Source organism: Equus caballus, chromosome 3, assembly GCF_041296265.1.
Source record: "Equus caballus isolate H_3958 breed thoroughbred chromosome 3, TB-T2T, whole genome shotgun sequence".
Lineage (NCBI taxonomy): Eukaryota > Metazoa > Chordata > Mammalia > Perissodactyla > Equidae > Equus > Equus caballus.
The window spans coordinates 49,367,381-49,385,819 of record NC_091686.1 but is presented as its reverse complement, the minus strand read 5'-3'; the positions used below and the strand labels follow the sequence as shown (position 1 = coordinate 49,385,819).

Below are 18,439 nucleotides of genomic sequence, written 5' to 3'. Positions count from 1 at the left end.
GGCCACTGAACATAAAATTTGATGACAGAACACTATGTGATTTTTAGCATATAATTCAGAATATAAGCCAAGAGTTGAGAGACATTGTTACAATATAACTCCATGTATTCCTATTTACTTATTTGAATCAATTATAAATGACAGAAATATAATTGATTTAATCCTGTCTCATTTCAGCAATAAGCAACATTCAAACATGGTTAATTGGGGAGAGATGACAACCCCATTCCTCCTATCAAAAGACGTATTTCCAGTAAAAATTCAGTGTTTATGCTAAATAATTATTTATCAAAGTTTGCAGTGTATTTGGATTCTTTAGACAAATCACGTACTAATCATAATGAATGTACTGACACCTTAATCCAAAAGAAATTTAACACTTAGATCTGTATGGTCATAAGAAATAAAATTTATACACATACTTTTATTACAGAGAAGTATTGAGTGATGATCAATAAAAACTTGCATGCATAAACTGTATTATACGAGGGTAAAGATCTATGTAGGAAGTGGTGTAGAAATACAACTTAAAATAGAAAAAGGAACACTGTAAATATTCCTCCTATTAAAGAAGACTTTCTTCTCATATTTTGTTAATGGACGATGTTGGGTGAGAAATCATTATGGTGTTTGCATTCTGTTGGATCATCGTAAGTCATCCAACTGTTTTATTTAAAGATACTAAATATTTATAATATACCCAGACACAATGTCTTATGCCACTATTTAATTTTATAATGAAAATTTTAGATACCAACTTCAAAATGTGCAAGAGGAGATATATGTACTTTTAAGTCTTATGACATAGTATATGCAGTATACATTATATATATACTATTATATATATATTTAAGTCTTTTAGGGATATGCTAGCAAAAATTTGAGATCAGTGCACCAGGGCATGGGAGGGTGGTGATTCGGTCATCAAGAAGGGAATTCTGGGGCTGGCCTGGTGGTGCAGTGGTTAAATTCGCACGTTCTACTTCGGCTGCCCAGGGTTTGCCGGTTCGGATCCCAGGTGTGGACATGGCACTGCTTGGCAAGCCATGCTGTGGCAGGCATCCCACATATAAAGTAGAGGAAGATGGGCATGGATGTTAGCTCAGGGCCAGTCTTCCTCAGCAAAAAGAGGAGGATTGACAGCAGATGTTAGCCCAGAGCTAACCTTCCTCAAAAAAAAGGGAATTCTACCAGCGGAGAATGAGATAGGCTGACAAGTAGGAAGACCAAAGAACAGGATAACAGGAGTAGGACTCGGAGACCAGCGAATGAGACACTCCACATAATTCTCCTGGGTGCTTCTTCAGTCATGTATACTGCTTCATATTTACATAAGGCCAATGAGATCTTCCCAAAAGTCTGAAGGCCTAGAGTTAAGACCCAGGGGTCCCATCCACTAATTCTTTGAATTTAAGGAAGTCACATCCCTTAAGCTCTGATTCTCTATCTGTAGAATAAGAATACTAATATCTGTCCTAACTCCCTCATAAGGTTCCCATGAGGTATGAAAAACATATGTGAAGGCACTTTTGATCACTGCTACACAACTTTAAGCTGGTGTTTTATTATGATTATTCTTCCACAGAGTAAATAATTTATTCTAGGGTTTTAAGTTAGTGTCTTTACTAGTTTAAATGACTTTTATAAATTAATATTTAAGTTTAATAAACAAGAAAGACTAGTACAAAATGAAAGATATTTCAAAAACAATTTTTTTTTGAGAAAGATTGGCCCTGAGCTAACGTCTGTGCCCATCTTCCTCTATTTTGTATGTGAGACGCCTGCTACAGCATGGCTTGATAAGCGGTGTGTAGGTATACACCCATGATCTGAACCAGCAAACCCCGGGCCACTGAAGTAGAGCACGTGAACTTAACCGCTATGCCACCAGGCCAGCCCCTAAAAATATTTTTAATGGGCACAGTTTTTACCTCACAGCAGCATTCTAGCAAATTCCATTCTAAAGACACCTTCTATTTGCAAATATTCAGATGCTGTGATTCATCCGTGTTAAATCTAACTGAACTCTCTGTGCTTTGTTATTTTCTGAGGCAACACGCTTTTTTGGCAAGGATGCTGAGCAATGTGATATAGTTCTGGAAAAAGCAATCTTCTCATTGTGAGACCTTGTTCAACATTCAATCAAGGGAAAAGAAACAAAAACAAAGTTGCCCTATGCTAGCTGAAAAATGTTAGCAAATTGGAAAAAGAAAGTTTATCCCAAAGACACAAACTTGAAGGTGGGAACCACTCTCAAGACCATTCTCTACTCTGCCTTGCTGAATGTTGCACTCAGAAATTACACCCACTGGTCACTTCTACTTCTTGGGCTTTTGGAGACCCTAGTCATCAACAAATTACTCAATATTTTTGTGATCTTCCTTAATCTCAGCAGATGATTTATGTTCTTCTTCTTTTTTTTTTTTAACAGGCCAAATAGGTCAAAAGATATAAACTCCTCTCAAAGCACTTCTTTTTTTCTGAGTGTCAAGTTACTCACAAACATGCACGTCTCCTCCATCCTAACAGCAAACCAACAACAAAGGTACCCTATGGCACGCTCGCCCTTCTCGGCTATGCTTCCACGGATCTCTTTCCCTTCGCTGCTGAACTGCGTGAGGGAGCAGAATACTCAGTCTCCCTCTGCCCACCTGCCCATTCACTCTTCACTTTTCTGCTGTCTGGATTCACGCCCACCACTCACGTTTCATTTTCGGAGGTGACCAGAGGCTTCCTAAATTGCCCAATCCTACGGCATTTTCTCTCCCTCTGCTGTTTTCTTGCCACCTGATTATCTGTTCTTTCTCAAACCTCTTTCACTGGTCCCTTTATTTCATCCACCATTTTCATATTGTCCTCCTCAGGGATCTCTCTATCATTTTGTCCCCTTTTAATTTTATAGCAGTGGTTCTCAAGTTTGTGCATCAGAATCACCTGGCAAGTTTGAAGACCCCCTCATGCGTGGGCCCCACCCGCAGAGGTTCTGCTTTAATTGTGCTGACAAAGGGCCTGGGCATCAGGGTTTTTAAAGCTCCTTGAGTGATGCTACCATACAGACAGGTTTGTGAACAACCAGCCTATACGCACGGGCTGGGTGATCTCATTCGCTCTCATGGCCGTTAACTCAAAAATAATTAGCTTCAGTCCCAATTTTGTTAAGCTCCATTCATATTTCTAATTACTTTCTAGATAATTTCATCTGAATGCTCTACAAATATGAAAAGCATGATAGGTGCTCAATTGATCTCAGTCTCTCCTCACATTGGTCCTCTCTCTTTCCATAAGCCTGGTGCTCCTGGTCTTAATGGAGTCATCACCCGCTCATCGCTAAACTCAAAGCTTGTGCTCGTCCTCAGACCTCTCTTCAAAATCATGCCATTGACTTATAGTGGACCTCAAGTGTTTCTCAAACCTCGGCCCCCTTCTCCAGCCCCATTCTTCTAAAATATTGTGATAATATTTTAATTCCAACAATTCTCACTGAAAAGTAAATCTTAAAAACAATAGCATCAGAAAAAAAAGTTCTCCATTGTGCCATTGTTTCTAGGTTAAAACTCAAACTTCATGGTGTGCCACATGAAACCTTTTGCAAGCTGTCCCCAATTCTTGTTCTAGCTTCACTTTGAAAACATAATCCTCCTCTCTAGGCAGGATGAGCTTCCTGAAGCTTCCTCAGCATGTGACCATCATTAACGTGGCCACTCATATCTTTGTATTTTCTGTGAACTCTACCCAGAATGCTTTACTCCTCCTTCGCTGCTGAGAGAATTCCACTCATTCTTCAGTGCTCACCTCAGAGGACACTTCCTTCCTGAAGCCTTTTTTGTCTCTCCTAAGCAAAGTCAGTGTTCTCCTTTTCAAGTGCGGCTCTAGCACTGTTTTCAAACCATTTGTCATATTGTACTGCAATAATTTATGTAGAGTTTGTGGACTCCTATCCTGAGAGTTCTTGAGAGCATGATTTTATCTATCTATCTATCTATCTATCTATAGATATCTATCCATTTATATATATATAAACTATAGATATCTGTCATGATTTTATATATATCTCTCTAGATATATAGATGGATATAATATATACAATATGATACATTTTGAACAATAGATTTTGTGTTCACAGTCTAGCACAGTGCCCCAGCAGACACGTTCAAAATCCCACTGATTGTTCATCCAGTGAATATTTGTTGAACATCCACTCTGTAGCCTCACTATTCCTGGTAACTGGGATGCATCAACAAGTCAAACAAAGTCTGTTCTCCACGTGATTCTCAAGAGAGAAGAAAGACAGTGTATAAACAAATAAACATATTGGATAATTTCAGTGGTCCTAAAGGCTAGAAAAAATAAATCAGTGTTATATAGTGCTTTAGATCGGGAGTCAGAAAACTTTTTCTGTAAAGGGCCATATAGTCTCTAAACAGCAGCCACAGACAATATGTAAATGAATGAGCACAGTTGTGTTCCAATAAAACTTTATTTACAAAAAGAGGTGCTGGGCCATATTTGGCCTGAAGGCTATAGTTTGCTGACTTTTGCTTTAGATGACAGGGAAGGCTTCTCTGAAAAGGTGAGTACACACTAGGATGTGGATACCTAGAAAGAGCCAATCATACTGAGCCAGAGTGTTCCAGATACAGAGAAGGGCAATTGCAAAAGTCATTGCTTGAGAAGCAATAATAAAGCCTTCATGAAAGAAATGTGGTGAAAGAATGAATATATAAACAGAAGCATGAATGAGTGAAGTTTACCCAGATAGAAAATGAAAAATGTTACCATAAGTGATAAGATTTGAAAAGAAGCATTCCATCAATTGAGATATGTAGCCACATTTAAAGAGCGGAAGCAAAGACATGAATTCACAGAAAGATGAATCAGTAGGATCTACTCAAAATTTGTTTACTCAATGAATATCTATTGGACAGATACTATGCACCAAGGACTATTGTAGGCGCTAGAAATTATACAAAATGTTTAATAATTACACCATCTAAAGTTACAGATAATCACAAGGTTGGATTCCATTGATTCTTAGCAACATAAATATTTTGACTTCTAGAAGCTGAAATATTCAGATGACTTCTAAGTACTAAGAGGTACTGTTCATCACAAAACTAAGAGAAGTACTATGATAAACCAAAACAAAAAGTGACCTGGAAACATATAGAACATACCAATTAATTTCATTTTAGGGAAATATTTTGAAAAAAATTCTTGGACATCTCCAAATGAAATATGTCCAGAAATCATTGATATATTCTAAAATAATGGAGCTGAAGTTGAGTTTAATTTCTCTTGTACATTCTAAAATTTTGAAATTTTCATTATTTCATGAAATGTGTGGAGATTACAACACTACACAACACAAATAAATCTGCTTACTCTACTTTTGGAAAATTGATGAGATGATGCAGCACTTTTTAAATAAATTACTTTTCCCAAAAGATATCTTTGTCTGGATATTATCTGATTAGCTCATGAAAGTCAATCAAATAAGGTTACACACAATTTGTGTCATTTTAATAAACTAAATTTAAAAAACATACAGTCAATAAAACTTCTTTTTGTTATAGGAAAAACATGGGCTTTGGAGTCGGCCAGACTTAGCCCTGGGTCCCAGCCCTCTGACTTGCTAGGTTTGCAGCCTTGGGTAGCCTGGAAGCTCCCAGAAGCATCATCCTCACCTGTACAAAAGGACCAGCCCTCCCAGGGTTCCAGGAGGATTTAATGAGATACAGAAGGGAAAGCACCTGGAACCAGGAGGTAGTCAATACATTTAATTGCCTCTTCTCTAAGTCTAAGTGTACCCCCAACAGAGCTATATCTGCATAAATGTATTTTAGATGTTGATGATTCAGTGTTCCTTAGTGTCTCCATTAAGAAGTACATATATTTATATTCATAATACCAATCAGGAAGAAAAAATGGCAGAAATCTGTCTCTCAGTTTTCCATCGCATATGGTTACTGGTGTTGGTTGACCAATCTTCATTCATAAAACTCTCCCAGTGGGGAAAGTACCCCTTATTTACAGCCTCAATCCCTTCTAGTGTATGTACCAGAAGAGATGCCATATTTCCAGCCTTCCTATATGAGGACTGGTTCCCAGCTCTTACAGCAGGAGGATAAAATGGTTAGAAATGTCTCCAACAGTTAGGACTTTCAGTTCTATTGACGCCTCCAGTCTGGCACAAGAGCTCTCAAAACACTAACATGATTTTATTAACGAAGATGAGTGATTCCCAATTTGATTATGTTTTAGGACTGGAGCATATTGACCCCAGAGTGCATGTTCCCAGAAAAGACATATAAAACTGCCTCCCCTCCTGTGTGCAGTGTGATTTGGGGATCAACATTTTTTATGGCTCCTAGCTGCATGGTTTTAGAGTTTTACTGTTACTGATATTTTATAAAATTCAGAACTATTGGCTATATAAGTGCTGTCCGGAAAATGAAGTTTTGTGCCCAAACACGGAGATCATTTTTCAATGGCTCAAGCTTCCATAACCTCTTCTGAGCAGCTATGCCAGCCCTCAACAACCCTCATGTTTCAAAAATTCTCTATTATCTCTACCCTAAATACTTTATTCTTCAGTTTAAATTTAATTTTTGATTTATATCATCAGCAAAGACTGAGAAAAGTGGATTAACATTCCCAGTGGATTATCCATTTATAGCTCATAATTAAATATGGGATAAATTATAATCCCCAGTTCAATCTTGACTTCCCATACTCATTTTCTCACCTTTATTCACTCCCCGCCCCTCTTTCTAATTAAACATCATAAAAGCTAGATTCCAAAACTTCCAATGTTAAAAGTATATAAAGTGAGGGACCCATTTCACAAGATAATTATTTTCCAAATATTATTTATCTCCACTATTTTTTTCATGCTTTATTACCAAAATTGTTTAACATAACCATGTTAACATAATCACATTCATGTTTTACTATTAAAAAATAAAATACAAGTATTTTGAGCAGAAGGATGTAATAAAAATAAATCAACAACCATGACCTCCTCTTGTCGCCTTATTCCTCCCAACGCCCTGGGCAAATGGAACATGTCCCAGGATGATTCACGTGTTAGGGGCTTTCTAGGAATGCCTGGCACTAGTATTAGCAATCATAAGTATTTCCAAATACATTAAATGTCTGCTCTCAGTTTTCCTTTGTTTTGCTTAAGCAATCAGTGCCATAGCAAGAATAAAGAATTTATAAATTGAAATTCCATTCTTATTTTCTGACCAGTTATAAAAGAACAATAGTGACAATATATTTGAAACCACAATAGTGTAGACATTATAAGAACAGTGAAGATGTTTTACCTTTAGATGACAAAAGAACATTAAGCATATATGCTAGAGTGTATATATTTTAAATTCTAAACTAAACAGACAACTTTATCTAAAAAGTGCTTAGGGTACGCCTTGACTACCTTCAACAGGACTAATGTGTTGGTTTCATAATCTCTTCTCCGTACTGCCAGAATCAACACAAGGCTAGAGGCATCACTTGTATAATGAAATAATGTGGCTACAACTCCATCTCTCTAAGCCCCTGACAAGTGTGGGTCGCAAATGCGAATAAAACAACAATAGAAGCAAAATCAATTTTTCCATTAACCAGAAAGTTCCAAAGTTAAGACACAACAGGTATTGTAACAAATTATAAATCTGATGGTGATTTACATATGTTTACAACACCTTCAATATAATCCTATAGGCACATTTTGTGATTTCTTTCAGTGTGATCTTTTATCTCAACGAAGCTGAATTCTTTTAAGAGTTTTAAATACTTCTACTTAAGAACTTATTTCTTTCTGTAGTTCAGGGTAAATGACATACCTGCATTTTACCGATAGGGCAATATAAATTTTTTTAAAAAAAGAGAAAGAAAGGCCGCTGAACTTCTTTGCAGAGACCCTTTAGAGATTGTCAGACTTTGGTCGGGAAATTGCTAACAATGAGAGGCGCTCAGCCCCCCAAGTAGCTATTGGCACCCTTTGCCCTTTGATACATGAACTTGTTAACCATGTGACTGGTTCAGGGATTGTCTAATCATATATGTCAATAATAAAGAGCAAGCACCTTGCAGTTTCCTCTGCTATTCTATTCCCCTGTGAAAGACAGATGTGTTGCGTCTAATTATTCACTGATTGGTATCGGGAGAAACATTAACATAATTGGCACATTTGTTGTAATTAACAGAGGGAAACTGCCACATGCCACCCAACATGAAAAGTGAGTCCAGCAACCATTAGCTAGAAATATCTACATTCATCAGAAAGGTTACTCTGTTAAACTCAAACTGGGGCCCCTCAAGTCAGAACCCTGAGGCTGAAAATGACACAACAGAGTTGAGAAGAGTGTGTACCCCTAAGAGAATGGAGATTCAGCCTAGAATTGTCCCATGCAGGTACATTCATCAAACAAATGGGAAAAGCAATTATGGGGCAATTATCAAATGCACACTCAGCCAAGCCAAGCTTCTAAAAGGAGCACTAGCTAGAAGCTGGGAGCCTGCCAAGTTTTACTGACTGGTTTAGAAGTGTCAAGTTTGAAGCTTTTCCTGTATTTGTTCGTTTGTTTGCTTTAACCTTTAGACCAGTGGTTCTCAAACTTTCTTGCATTTTAGGATCACCAGGAGAGCAATTAAAAATCTTGATAGCCAGGCTGCAAAGCATATCTATTTTATCATTATCTTTCGGGTGGGATATATAAGCATCAGTATTTTCTAATGATTCCCAGATGATCCCAATGTGCATCCTACTTTGAGAACCAGTACTGAAGACTGGTTCTGATGATCTTGCTAAAATGCAGATTCTAAGTGGCCTGGGGTGGGGCTTGAGATTCTTTCTTTCTAAGAAGCTCCCAGGTCATGTCCATACAGGTAACCTATGCATCACACTTTGAATAGTAGGACCTTGGCAATCCTAAAAGATATCTATAGCTAATAAGCCTTCTGTAGACTTCCACCACGTAGGATTTGGCTCCAACAGCTCCAGAGTTTGAAAGCCCAGAGTTATTTTCTTGTGGTTCCTCACACTGGCAACAAGTATCTCATCGTCCCTTGCAGGTGCTTCATATGACTAAGAAAATCTTCACTATAGGATGCAAATGAATGTTTTTTTACCCACAAAAATGGTGGATAAAAAGTGTCTTAAAGTACAAGAAGCAAAAGGCCGTTTTAAAAAAAGAAAAGAAACATTGCCACTCCGCCTGGAGCTATTGTGGAGATAATGTTCTAGATGTTCTCTCTTGCCAAGAGTCGAAGCCTACTTTGTTTATGCAGCTATTTGCTTTGCCGATTTGCAATAAAATAAGACACTCATTCACTTATGGGTTGAGCACTGTCCAACACACTTTGCACCTTTCTGTAGGTTTGTGAAAGTATGAGTATTTTTATGCTTTAAAAAGTGTTGCTCTTCAAGCAAGTTGAAAATATATCTTTGGACAATTGTAAAAAAAAAACAAAACAGCCAAAGGATAAAAAAAGCAAGTGGAAACTGTAGTGACATTTTGCTCAGTTGTAACTTCTGCAAAGCAATTTGCTAAGAAAGGGATTTTGTTTTCCTGCTGGGGAAGTACTCCATTAATTGCACATATGTCTGGCTCATTGCTTTTGAGAGCTGAATGTACACAGACCATATTGCAGAGGCGAACTCGTCTTGAAGGCTGAAAACTTCCATTTCTAAAATCTAAGTTCGACTAGGAGGAGAGAAAAGCATGGTGATAAGTGAACTAACAGTGACAACCACCAAAAGCCCAAATTAGAATAACTCTAGCACATAATAACTTCCAAGAGAGCAAAAAGGCACTGAAAAAAATACTAATTTTCCAGAGCAAAAGGGCTATAGATTGACAAGTCTGTGGATAGTTCCTAACCTATCTTTACTATAAATCTCCCTTTCAGGATAAGCAACTCTCAGCATTTCTTCTTATTTACCAACTAAGAGTGTGGGCGACTGTTGCTAAGTCTACCACCTTTGGAAAATACCCTCTTTTGCTCTCTCTGACTGCCATTTTTCATCTACAATGAGTTTACAATAAATAGTTCCTATAGGCAGTGGAGGATCATTAAAAGAAATTCCAAAGCAAGACAACTTATTGAAGAAACCGACACACTGTTTTTCAAGAAATAAGGGCTGGGGACATGAAAGGCCCTCCTGCCCATGATTACGGACGCCGGCCAGGTCACTGCTTGTTGCTGAAGCGCTGCTGAGAGAGCGACTGTATGTGAAAGTGGCCGAGGTCTACTGACCCCTGATTTTAGACCATCTGCTGAACTTTAGCACAGAAGATTTCATTTTCTTCTGAAAGTCCAAATACTTTCTAGATTTTATTTATTTAATAAAATCAAATTTAAAAATTGTGTTCAGGATTTTTTATTCCCATAGGAGTGAAAATATACCCTTTATTTCTCCACTTTTCTCCATCTCTTCTATTTCCACCCTAAGACAAGCAACCATCTTCTCTTGCTTAAGACAAGATCTCCTAAACAGTGGCCCTGCTTCCATTCTCACATTTCTAAAATCTATTTGCCATGCAGCAGCAAGAATGATCCCTGGAAGGCACATATCAGGGCAGGACAATTCCTTACTTAAAATCTCCAGTGCCTTTTCACACCTGCAGAGACGACTCCCCATCCCTGACCGTGTGCGTAAGCCCCGAGCTTGTCCTCCCCGCTCTCACTGCTGCCTTCCCGCCCCCTCACGGCTCCCTGTGTCTCAGAGACACTGGCCTCCTTTCCAATCCGTAACCACAGCAGCTCCTCCTGAGGATAGACCGCTCCCCTGCCTGGAGCTTCATGACCCAGATCTTTTCAAGTCTGTCTCTTTCCTGTCATTCAGATCTCAGCTCAAATATTATCTCCTCAGATAGATTCTCCTTGGACTTTAAAGCGACTCCCAATCTCCAACAACCATCAACCTCTCAGATATGACCTTGTCTTATTTCCTCTAACTTGCAATTATCTGACAATATCTTGCTCATTTATTCTCATTCTTGTTCAGTGTCTTGTTTTGTTACCCTTTAGGAACTTTGACCGACTTGTATCTCCTGCAACTAGAAGAGTATCTGGCCCATGTTGACTGGACAATAAATATTTCTTGAATAAATGAGACTTGTATCTCCTGCAACTAGAAGAGTATCTGGCCCATGTTGACTGGACAATAAATATTTCTTGAATAAATGAATTAATGATTAAAAAATAAAAACTGCGTTTTGTACCATACGCTCAAAGGAACCACTATGTACGTGCAGAAGTCATGCCACAAATCTATCATAAGTCACAGAAGTTTTATTATTTCTTACCGTGTTTTAAAAATTGATGTTGATATTGTTTCATTTTATTATTATTTTTAATTTGGTTTATATGGTTATCTGGGCTTGTGGTGATCTCTGTGTATAGCTATTAGAGGATGACACTGGCAGAAAAACGCTTGGAGTGACCATAATAGAGAGGTGACGTTGGCAAATGTTGATTGGACCAATGCAAAGCTTGCAAGGTGACTAGTAGTCAGGGAACCTAACACTTGTGCAAACTTGTTTGCAAGGCTGATAATAATCTCATAAGCAAAACCCCTTCTTGCTGCTACATACATGCTAGGAGAAAATTCCAACAGCTACTACTGGGCACTGAAAGCAAGGTCTCCCTCCAAATTAGCAAACTCTTCTTTTCTCTCCAAACCTCCTTTGCCTGCAAAGAATATAAAGCACAGCTTGGGAGGCAATGCACCTGCATGGAAATGCACCGATGCGAAGTTCCACTGATGAGAGAATGGCAGCAAAACATGCACGTCTCTCATGAAACCCAGTGTTCAGTGGCCATATTAATAATCAATTTGATGGAGAGCTGCCGGACGCTGCATGGTTGGCGAGACCTCCAACTGCCTGCAGCTTTTTGCCCAGGCAGTATCAGCTTAAAAAATCTGTTCCCTGTTTATCAAGGCTAAAGTCAGGAAAATAATCTATTCTTTTGCAATTCACCCCCTAGTTTGCCACTTGCTAATTAGAGATGCAAATGTTGATAAATAAGATGATAGTTTTTAAGCACAACTGGGTCAATAAGTTGAACACTGTAGCCTGTTCTTCCAATTAAACTATTATGAGAAATAGCTCAATTATAATTAGAGGAGCAATTATCCCCTTGTTAAAGGTGAAACAAATCACAAGTTTTGGGGAAAAATTGTTTTCTCCTTCTGCCATGCCAATAAATCTTGCATCCATTGATGTTTTGATCCCAGTAGTCTCCAGAAGAGATAATCTGGTGAAATAAAGCTTCTCTGAGTATATTTCTGGCTCACCATGTGACAGCAACATTTTCTAGGCATAAACTAAAATGAGCAAAGAGGGATTCATTTCACAGAGCGCTGCTATTACGCCACTGGAGCAACCCAGCGCTCGTTCACGGGCGGATGAATTTCCAGGCTTCTTTAGGGAGACGGAAGGCTGCTGCTGAAAGGGAGGCACGGTCTCCCCAGAAATGAAGAAAAGTATTATATTTTTGGATTTCTCTTAGCAAAGCAGTTATTAAAAATACTAAGCAATACCATTTTAGAGTATTTCTGGAATTTATTTGTCTTTCTTTCACCTAGTCTACTTTCAATTTTAATATAATTATTATTAACCTGCCCTATAGTCCTTGAACCAAAGTAACCCCCAAGTCCCTTTATTCCCAGGCCTGGTGCGTTGGAGCTCTTCCAACTGATGGATTCCTTCACCCCACACTGAGTTTTCTCAGTAGGGTTGCATCTTCGTAGGTGAGAAACATCTTTTTTCTGGAAAATTCCATTTCCTGAGGTGCAGCCTCTGTGTCACTCCAACAGACCCTCTTTATTTCATTTAGTTAAATATACTTAGAGAATTGACTAAGTAACCTACAGTCTGTTGGTGTTAGAGATAAACATGAATAAAAACCCCCTTTTGTTCCTTCCTTCGCCAGAATCTAGTCAGGCAGGCCGAAGAGTAAACAGAGACCTTTCAACACAAGCAGTAGTTGCAGCTATATAAAATCATGGCATCTAGGGGCTGACGTTCAGTCAGTTGCAGTGGTTTGTCCATACCAGGTGTCAAATACTGAAATAGGGCTGTATCTGCTGCTGAACACTGGAGTGTCCCTCACCCCGAGTGCTGGCCGGCTCCCTGGAAACCCTGGGTTTATACCAGAAACAGTACAAGGCCCTTAGACTCTGCCCCTATGCTGAGGAAGCCAGTGGTTGCTACATGTCTTTAAATAATTAGATACAAAGAAAGGGCTGGGCAAGGAGACCAGAAGAGGCAGCAGCCAAGCCCAGAGCTCTGAAATCCTTGTACTTCCTCCCTGGGGTACCCACAACATAGTTTTCCTTAACCAGTGAGTACTGAGAGGAGTTCTTAGTCAAAACTGTCACCCCCTGGAGAGATGGAGTGTAAGGAACCCTTGGTTGGCCTCTTCCTCCCCCGAGACTTTCTTTGGCACTCTCTTTCCTTCAACTCTGAAAAGGTGAACTACCAACAGTGGCCTCAGCTCAAATCTTCTCTTTGGGAGGAAATATGAGGGCTGGTTCAAAGTCCTAGGACCACGATAACTAAATGGACAATGGTGACTTTAAAAGTCAGAGTAAGGACAGCAGCACATCAGGACTTGCTGTAAATATTTACATTAACAAGTCATTTGCAAAGTAGATATTTATAAGGGCGTTTCCTTGTTTTATTATTATTATTATTATTATTATTGAGGAAGATTAGCCCTGAGCTAACATCTGCTGCCAATCCTCCTCTCTTTGCTGAGAAGACTGGCCCTGAGCTAACATCTGTGCCCATCTTCCTCTACTTTATATGTGGGACGCCTACCACAGCATGGCTTTGCCAAGTGGTGCCATGTCCCTACCCCGGATCCGAACTGGCAAACACCGGGCCGCCGAAGCAGAACCGGCGCACTTCACCGCTGCGCCACCTGGCAGACTCCTCATTTCCTTGTTTTAAGGCTCCACAATATTGTCATTTGTAGCGTCTATGGACGTTAACCAAGCAAGTGGCTAGAGAATACAAGAGGGCATCTTGGTGATTCTTCACAGGACAGAAGCTTCATCTCTGCATACCCCACAGCGCCCAGGAGAGACGCAACATGTTCAGTGACTCATTTGCATTCAAGAGTTTGAATTCAGTCTTCTGTAAATCAATGTGATAATATAATAGTATGAATAATGGCTGATGTTTCTCGAGTGCTTTCTATATGTTCTAAGTGATTTGCATAGATCATCTCATTTAAACTTCACAATAGTTGTGAAGACACACTGTTACGCAGTGTTACAGTCATGCATTGCTTAACAACGGGGATATGTTCTGAGAAATGTGACGTTAGGTAATTTTGTCATTGTGTGAACATCATAGCGTATACTTACACAAACCTAGATGGGATAGCCTGCTACACACCTAGGCTCTATGGGACTAATCTTTTGGGACCACTGTCATATATGCAGGCTGTCGTTGACTGAAATGTTATACAGTACACTACTCTACCTTTATTACCTCCATTTTATAATTGAGGAAACTTAGGGACTGAGAATTGAAATATCTCGCCGAAAGTCAAAGAGTGGAACATGTGACACTTGGGTTTAAACCTAGTTTAAGGGAATTATTTTAACATTCTGTAGTGGAAACTAAAGCCCAAATAGGGGAAAAATTAAATGCTATTTATTCCCTCAGAAATGCCTGTGCCATTGTGACTTAAGATTAGTAGCGTTCTTTAGAAGCTTACCAACTTGTATGGGAAGAAAGAAAATTATTGCCTCCTAATATTCTACAAAGAATCTACTTCGACGGTGGAGTTAAACATATAAAACAAAGATCAATCGAATCAATCAGCCGTGTATTCACTGAGCATTTACTATCCAAATTTGTCAGAATCATTCACCTTGGATACAAAAGAAGCACAAATCCTTGCCAATGTGGCCTGATATCTTAGGGACCAATTTTATTTATGGTAAAACACAAGAGTTTTACCTGCTGGTTTCCCTTTAAGACCAATATTTCATTCTATGCTTTTTATGCTTTTAGATTCCTCAGACAAACAAATGAAATACTGAATAATGAATTCATTTATCATTAAATTAAAATAATCTTACAATCCTTAACTCACCAACTTACATGTCATCCCTTTCTTTTTTAATTTATCTGCCCCTCTTAAGCAAATGACAGTTGTACCATGTCATATTAAGGTATTCATTAGCTTTCTGATCTTGGTGATTCTAAGGGTGTTGAAAAGAATCTACATAGAAGTTTATTAGCCTGCTCTTGAGCATGTGTATTTGATCTCTCTTCTGACTTCAAAAAGAAAAAAAGAAAAAAATACGCATTAAATATAGTTCTTTGAATGTCAAATGGGTATATGATTTTTGAGCTTGCCAAGTGTTAATTGGTCTCTTCCCCAGTGAAGATACAAATAAAATTCACAGCCAATTAGTTTGCAGTCTTGAATCTTTCCTCCTTGACAAAATGAACCACTTTGTTGAAGAGACTAAAAAATGAAGAAATTACTAGTATCTCCTCATTGAAAATCTTTGCAGGAATCAGCTATCCAAGAAACATCGAGTAAAAATGAGGCTATGGATACCCATGTTACTCAGGATATGGTTTTGTCCTTAAGGTAGTTTAGTGGAGGAGGTTTGCATTAGAATTTTAGAAATATAATTGAGGAGACTGATGCACTATTGTAATAAGTGAAATGAAATATTGAACAGAGAAGAGTTGCCTCCCTTCTAATCACAATAAATCATACTGTGTGTCAGTGTTGGAAGATAAGTTTTGTGTGGTTGGATAAAACATCTATAATCATGGAAAGTCTCTGATAAAATGTTAGAAAGCGCCATGGGATGCCAGTTACAAGGCAAAAATAGCTCTCTTCTTTCAAAGCAAAAAAGGAAATTTCATTAAGAGTGCCACTTTGAGTCTTTGCATTAACACATGGAATTATGAATGGGTGTAACAGAAAAATAGAGTCATTTTGTAAGGGCCTGGATAAATTTCTAATCAGCTTATTATGATTATTAATTTGGAAAGACCAATCAGATGTTTAATTTTGTTGTCGTGAGACCAGCTACGGAGCTGACTCCCACCTTTGCTTGAACCTTCAAAAGACTGAAAAACTACAGAAATCTAATTGTAAATGCATTGTTAACTATTAAACATGTTTTTGGACAACGTTGCAAGTCTCAGTACTACTATTCTGCAATTTCACAAATAGGGAAAATTCAGGGCTTACTCTTACAAAAAAATCAGCTGACCCACATTCAGGCCCAAATTGTAAAATTACAAAAATTGGTTTTTTCCCTATATGCAATAAAGAATAACAATTCCAAAGGACTCAGTGTAGTGTGGAGGCTAACAAGGACCACCGAGACATTGGCAGCTATGTCATTTGTCAAATTAAAGTTTTTCTGGTTTCATAGGACACTGGATCAGCTAGGGCAATAGTGTTTGATGCACATTAGGATGTCTCCCAATAATTATAAAAGGGTAACATTTTTCAGAGTTTGGAATTATTTCGTAACAAAGAGAAGACACAGTATCAGATTATTTTCCTCAGCAGTATGCTCTAAGATGATGGTGAGTGTCTCAAGAGAGCATGGCTCTCTCTGTGGTCTTGTAGGCCTATCCCCCAAGGACAGGCATTTTTAAGGGCACTATATTGTTTGGTGCTAATGAGTTGTTTTTTGGTTTTGTTTTTGTGTGTGTGTGAGGAAGATTGGCCCTGAGCTAACATCTGTTGCCAATCTTCCTCTTTTTGCTTGAGAAAGATTATTGCTGAGCTAACATCTGTGCCCATCTTCCTCTACTTTATGTGAGATGCCTCCACAGTGTGGCTTGACTGGCAGCATGTAGGTCCACACCCGGGATCCAAACCTGCAAACCCTGGGCCACTGGAGCAGAGTGTGCAAGCTTAACCACTACACCACCGGGCCAACCCCTGTTTGGTGCTAATGAAAAGTCATGGTATGAATCTGATGCATAATACTTCATTAGCAACCAATAGGCTTTGTTTTAGAAACCCATGAAAATGAAGAGCTTGATGGAAAGCTTACAGGATGAAACTAATTGGCGCTTGTTATTCCTCAAACATGTTTTTATTCATGATGTGTGAATATGGCTTTTAGGTATGTCCATGATTACATCGTGGAACAGGAAATACATATGTGGAATGCACCCGATCACAGACACACACAGACACATACACAGACATGCTGCTTACATTTTTTGCATATTATCGAGAACAACAATAAAATTGACGGTGCATTATTAAGTCATACCATCTCTTTCTATGATAAGTGCCAGATAAAATAAAGCAGTGTTTCTAATTTCTTAAAGAGAATGACAAAATTAAACCAAGCTGCCTGTGGCTTTGTCCAGTGGGGCATTCTAATTGACTCCCAAGTCATTAATCAGTTCCCAATCAATCCATTTTGCCAGCAGCAGGCAGTTAGGACTCCATTACCAACCATTCATCATGCCATCCCCTAATTCACTGCACCATTAGCCATGGGTTAGGCCTCTGTTAGAATAACTAAGTGCCAATTCCTAAATGCAAAGAATTCTTGTTACCTCAGCCACTGGGATCCCTTCAGGTGGTCGACACTGGAGCAAGACTTCCTGTTCCAAGGACACTTCCTTTCCCAGAGGTTCCTGCTCAAATGTCTTCCGCAGATCTGAAAAGCACAGGTAATAAAATATATGACAAAACTAATTAATATTTATTTATTTATAGAAAGTGCAATAAAAACTTTTCAGTTTAGTATTTTATAAGTCTTTGCATTTTTTTAAACATATGTTGTTAGTACTGTACCATAATCTAGGTGATTACATTCTGTGTGGTGGAAATTATGAAATTCAGAGGCTATTAACTGTTCCAATTTTAGTCTTCACTAGGATGCTTTGGAAACTTCCATTTAACAATTAATGAAATTTATTCATTGCATTTCCTCAGTATTTCTTGATAATCAACTATGATGTTTTTTTTTGGTTTTTGTTTTTTGCTGAGGAAGATTTGCCCTGAGCTAACATCTGTGCCAATCTTCCTCTATTTTTTGGTACATGGGACACCTCCACAGCGTGGTTGGTGAGTGGAGTAGATCTGCACCTGGGATCTGAACCCACAAACCCGGGCTGCCAAAGCAGAGCTTGAGGAACTTTAAGCACTCTGCCATGGGACCAGACTCATGAGGATCAAATTTTTAATCAAAAGAATCCCATTGGCATGATTTTTATACATACATAGTCCCTTATGTACATAAATATTTTCCTCTTTCGTACATTAGATAGTATTAAAGTTGTAGTAACTCTGAGATCTTTTGATCAATAACTCAAAAGCAACTTTCTGTTTTAGAGTAGGAAACAGGATGTTGGAGTCCTGAAAGAATGAATATAACTTCCTGAGGTGTCTCAAACGCAAGGCGGGAAAA

The 18,439-nt window shown here is 38.6% G+C and overlaps 1 protein-coding gene across 4 annotated transcripts in view; it reads right to left on the bottom strand.

Moving 5' to 3' along the window:
• The window catches only part of UNC5C (unc-5 netrin receptor C), a 357,910-nt gene that overhangs the window by 82,266 nt on the left and 257,205 nt on the right, over positions 1–18,439 (bottom strand). For all 4 annotated transcript variants that reach the window (XM_001497540.7, XM_070262216.1, XM_005608603.4 and 1 more), the window contains exon 4: positions 17,583–17,686. In XM_001497540.7, the coding sequence (XP_001497590.2) occupies positions 17,583–17,686 (104 nt within the window). The remainder of the gene's footprint in view (positions 1–17,582; positions 17,687–18,439) is intronic.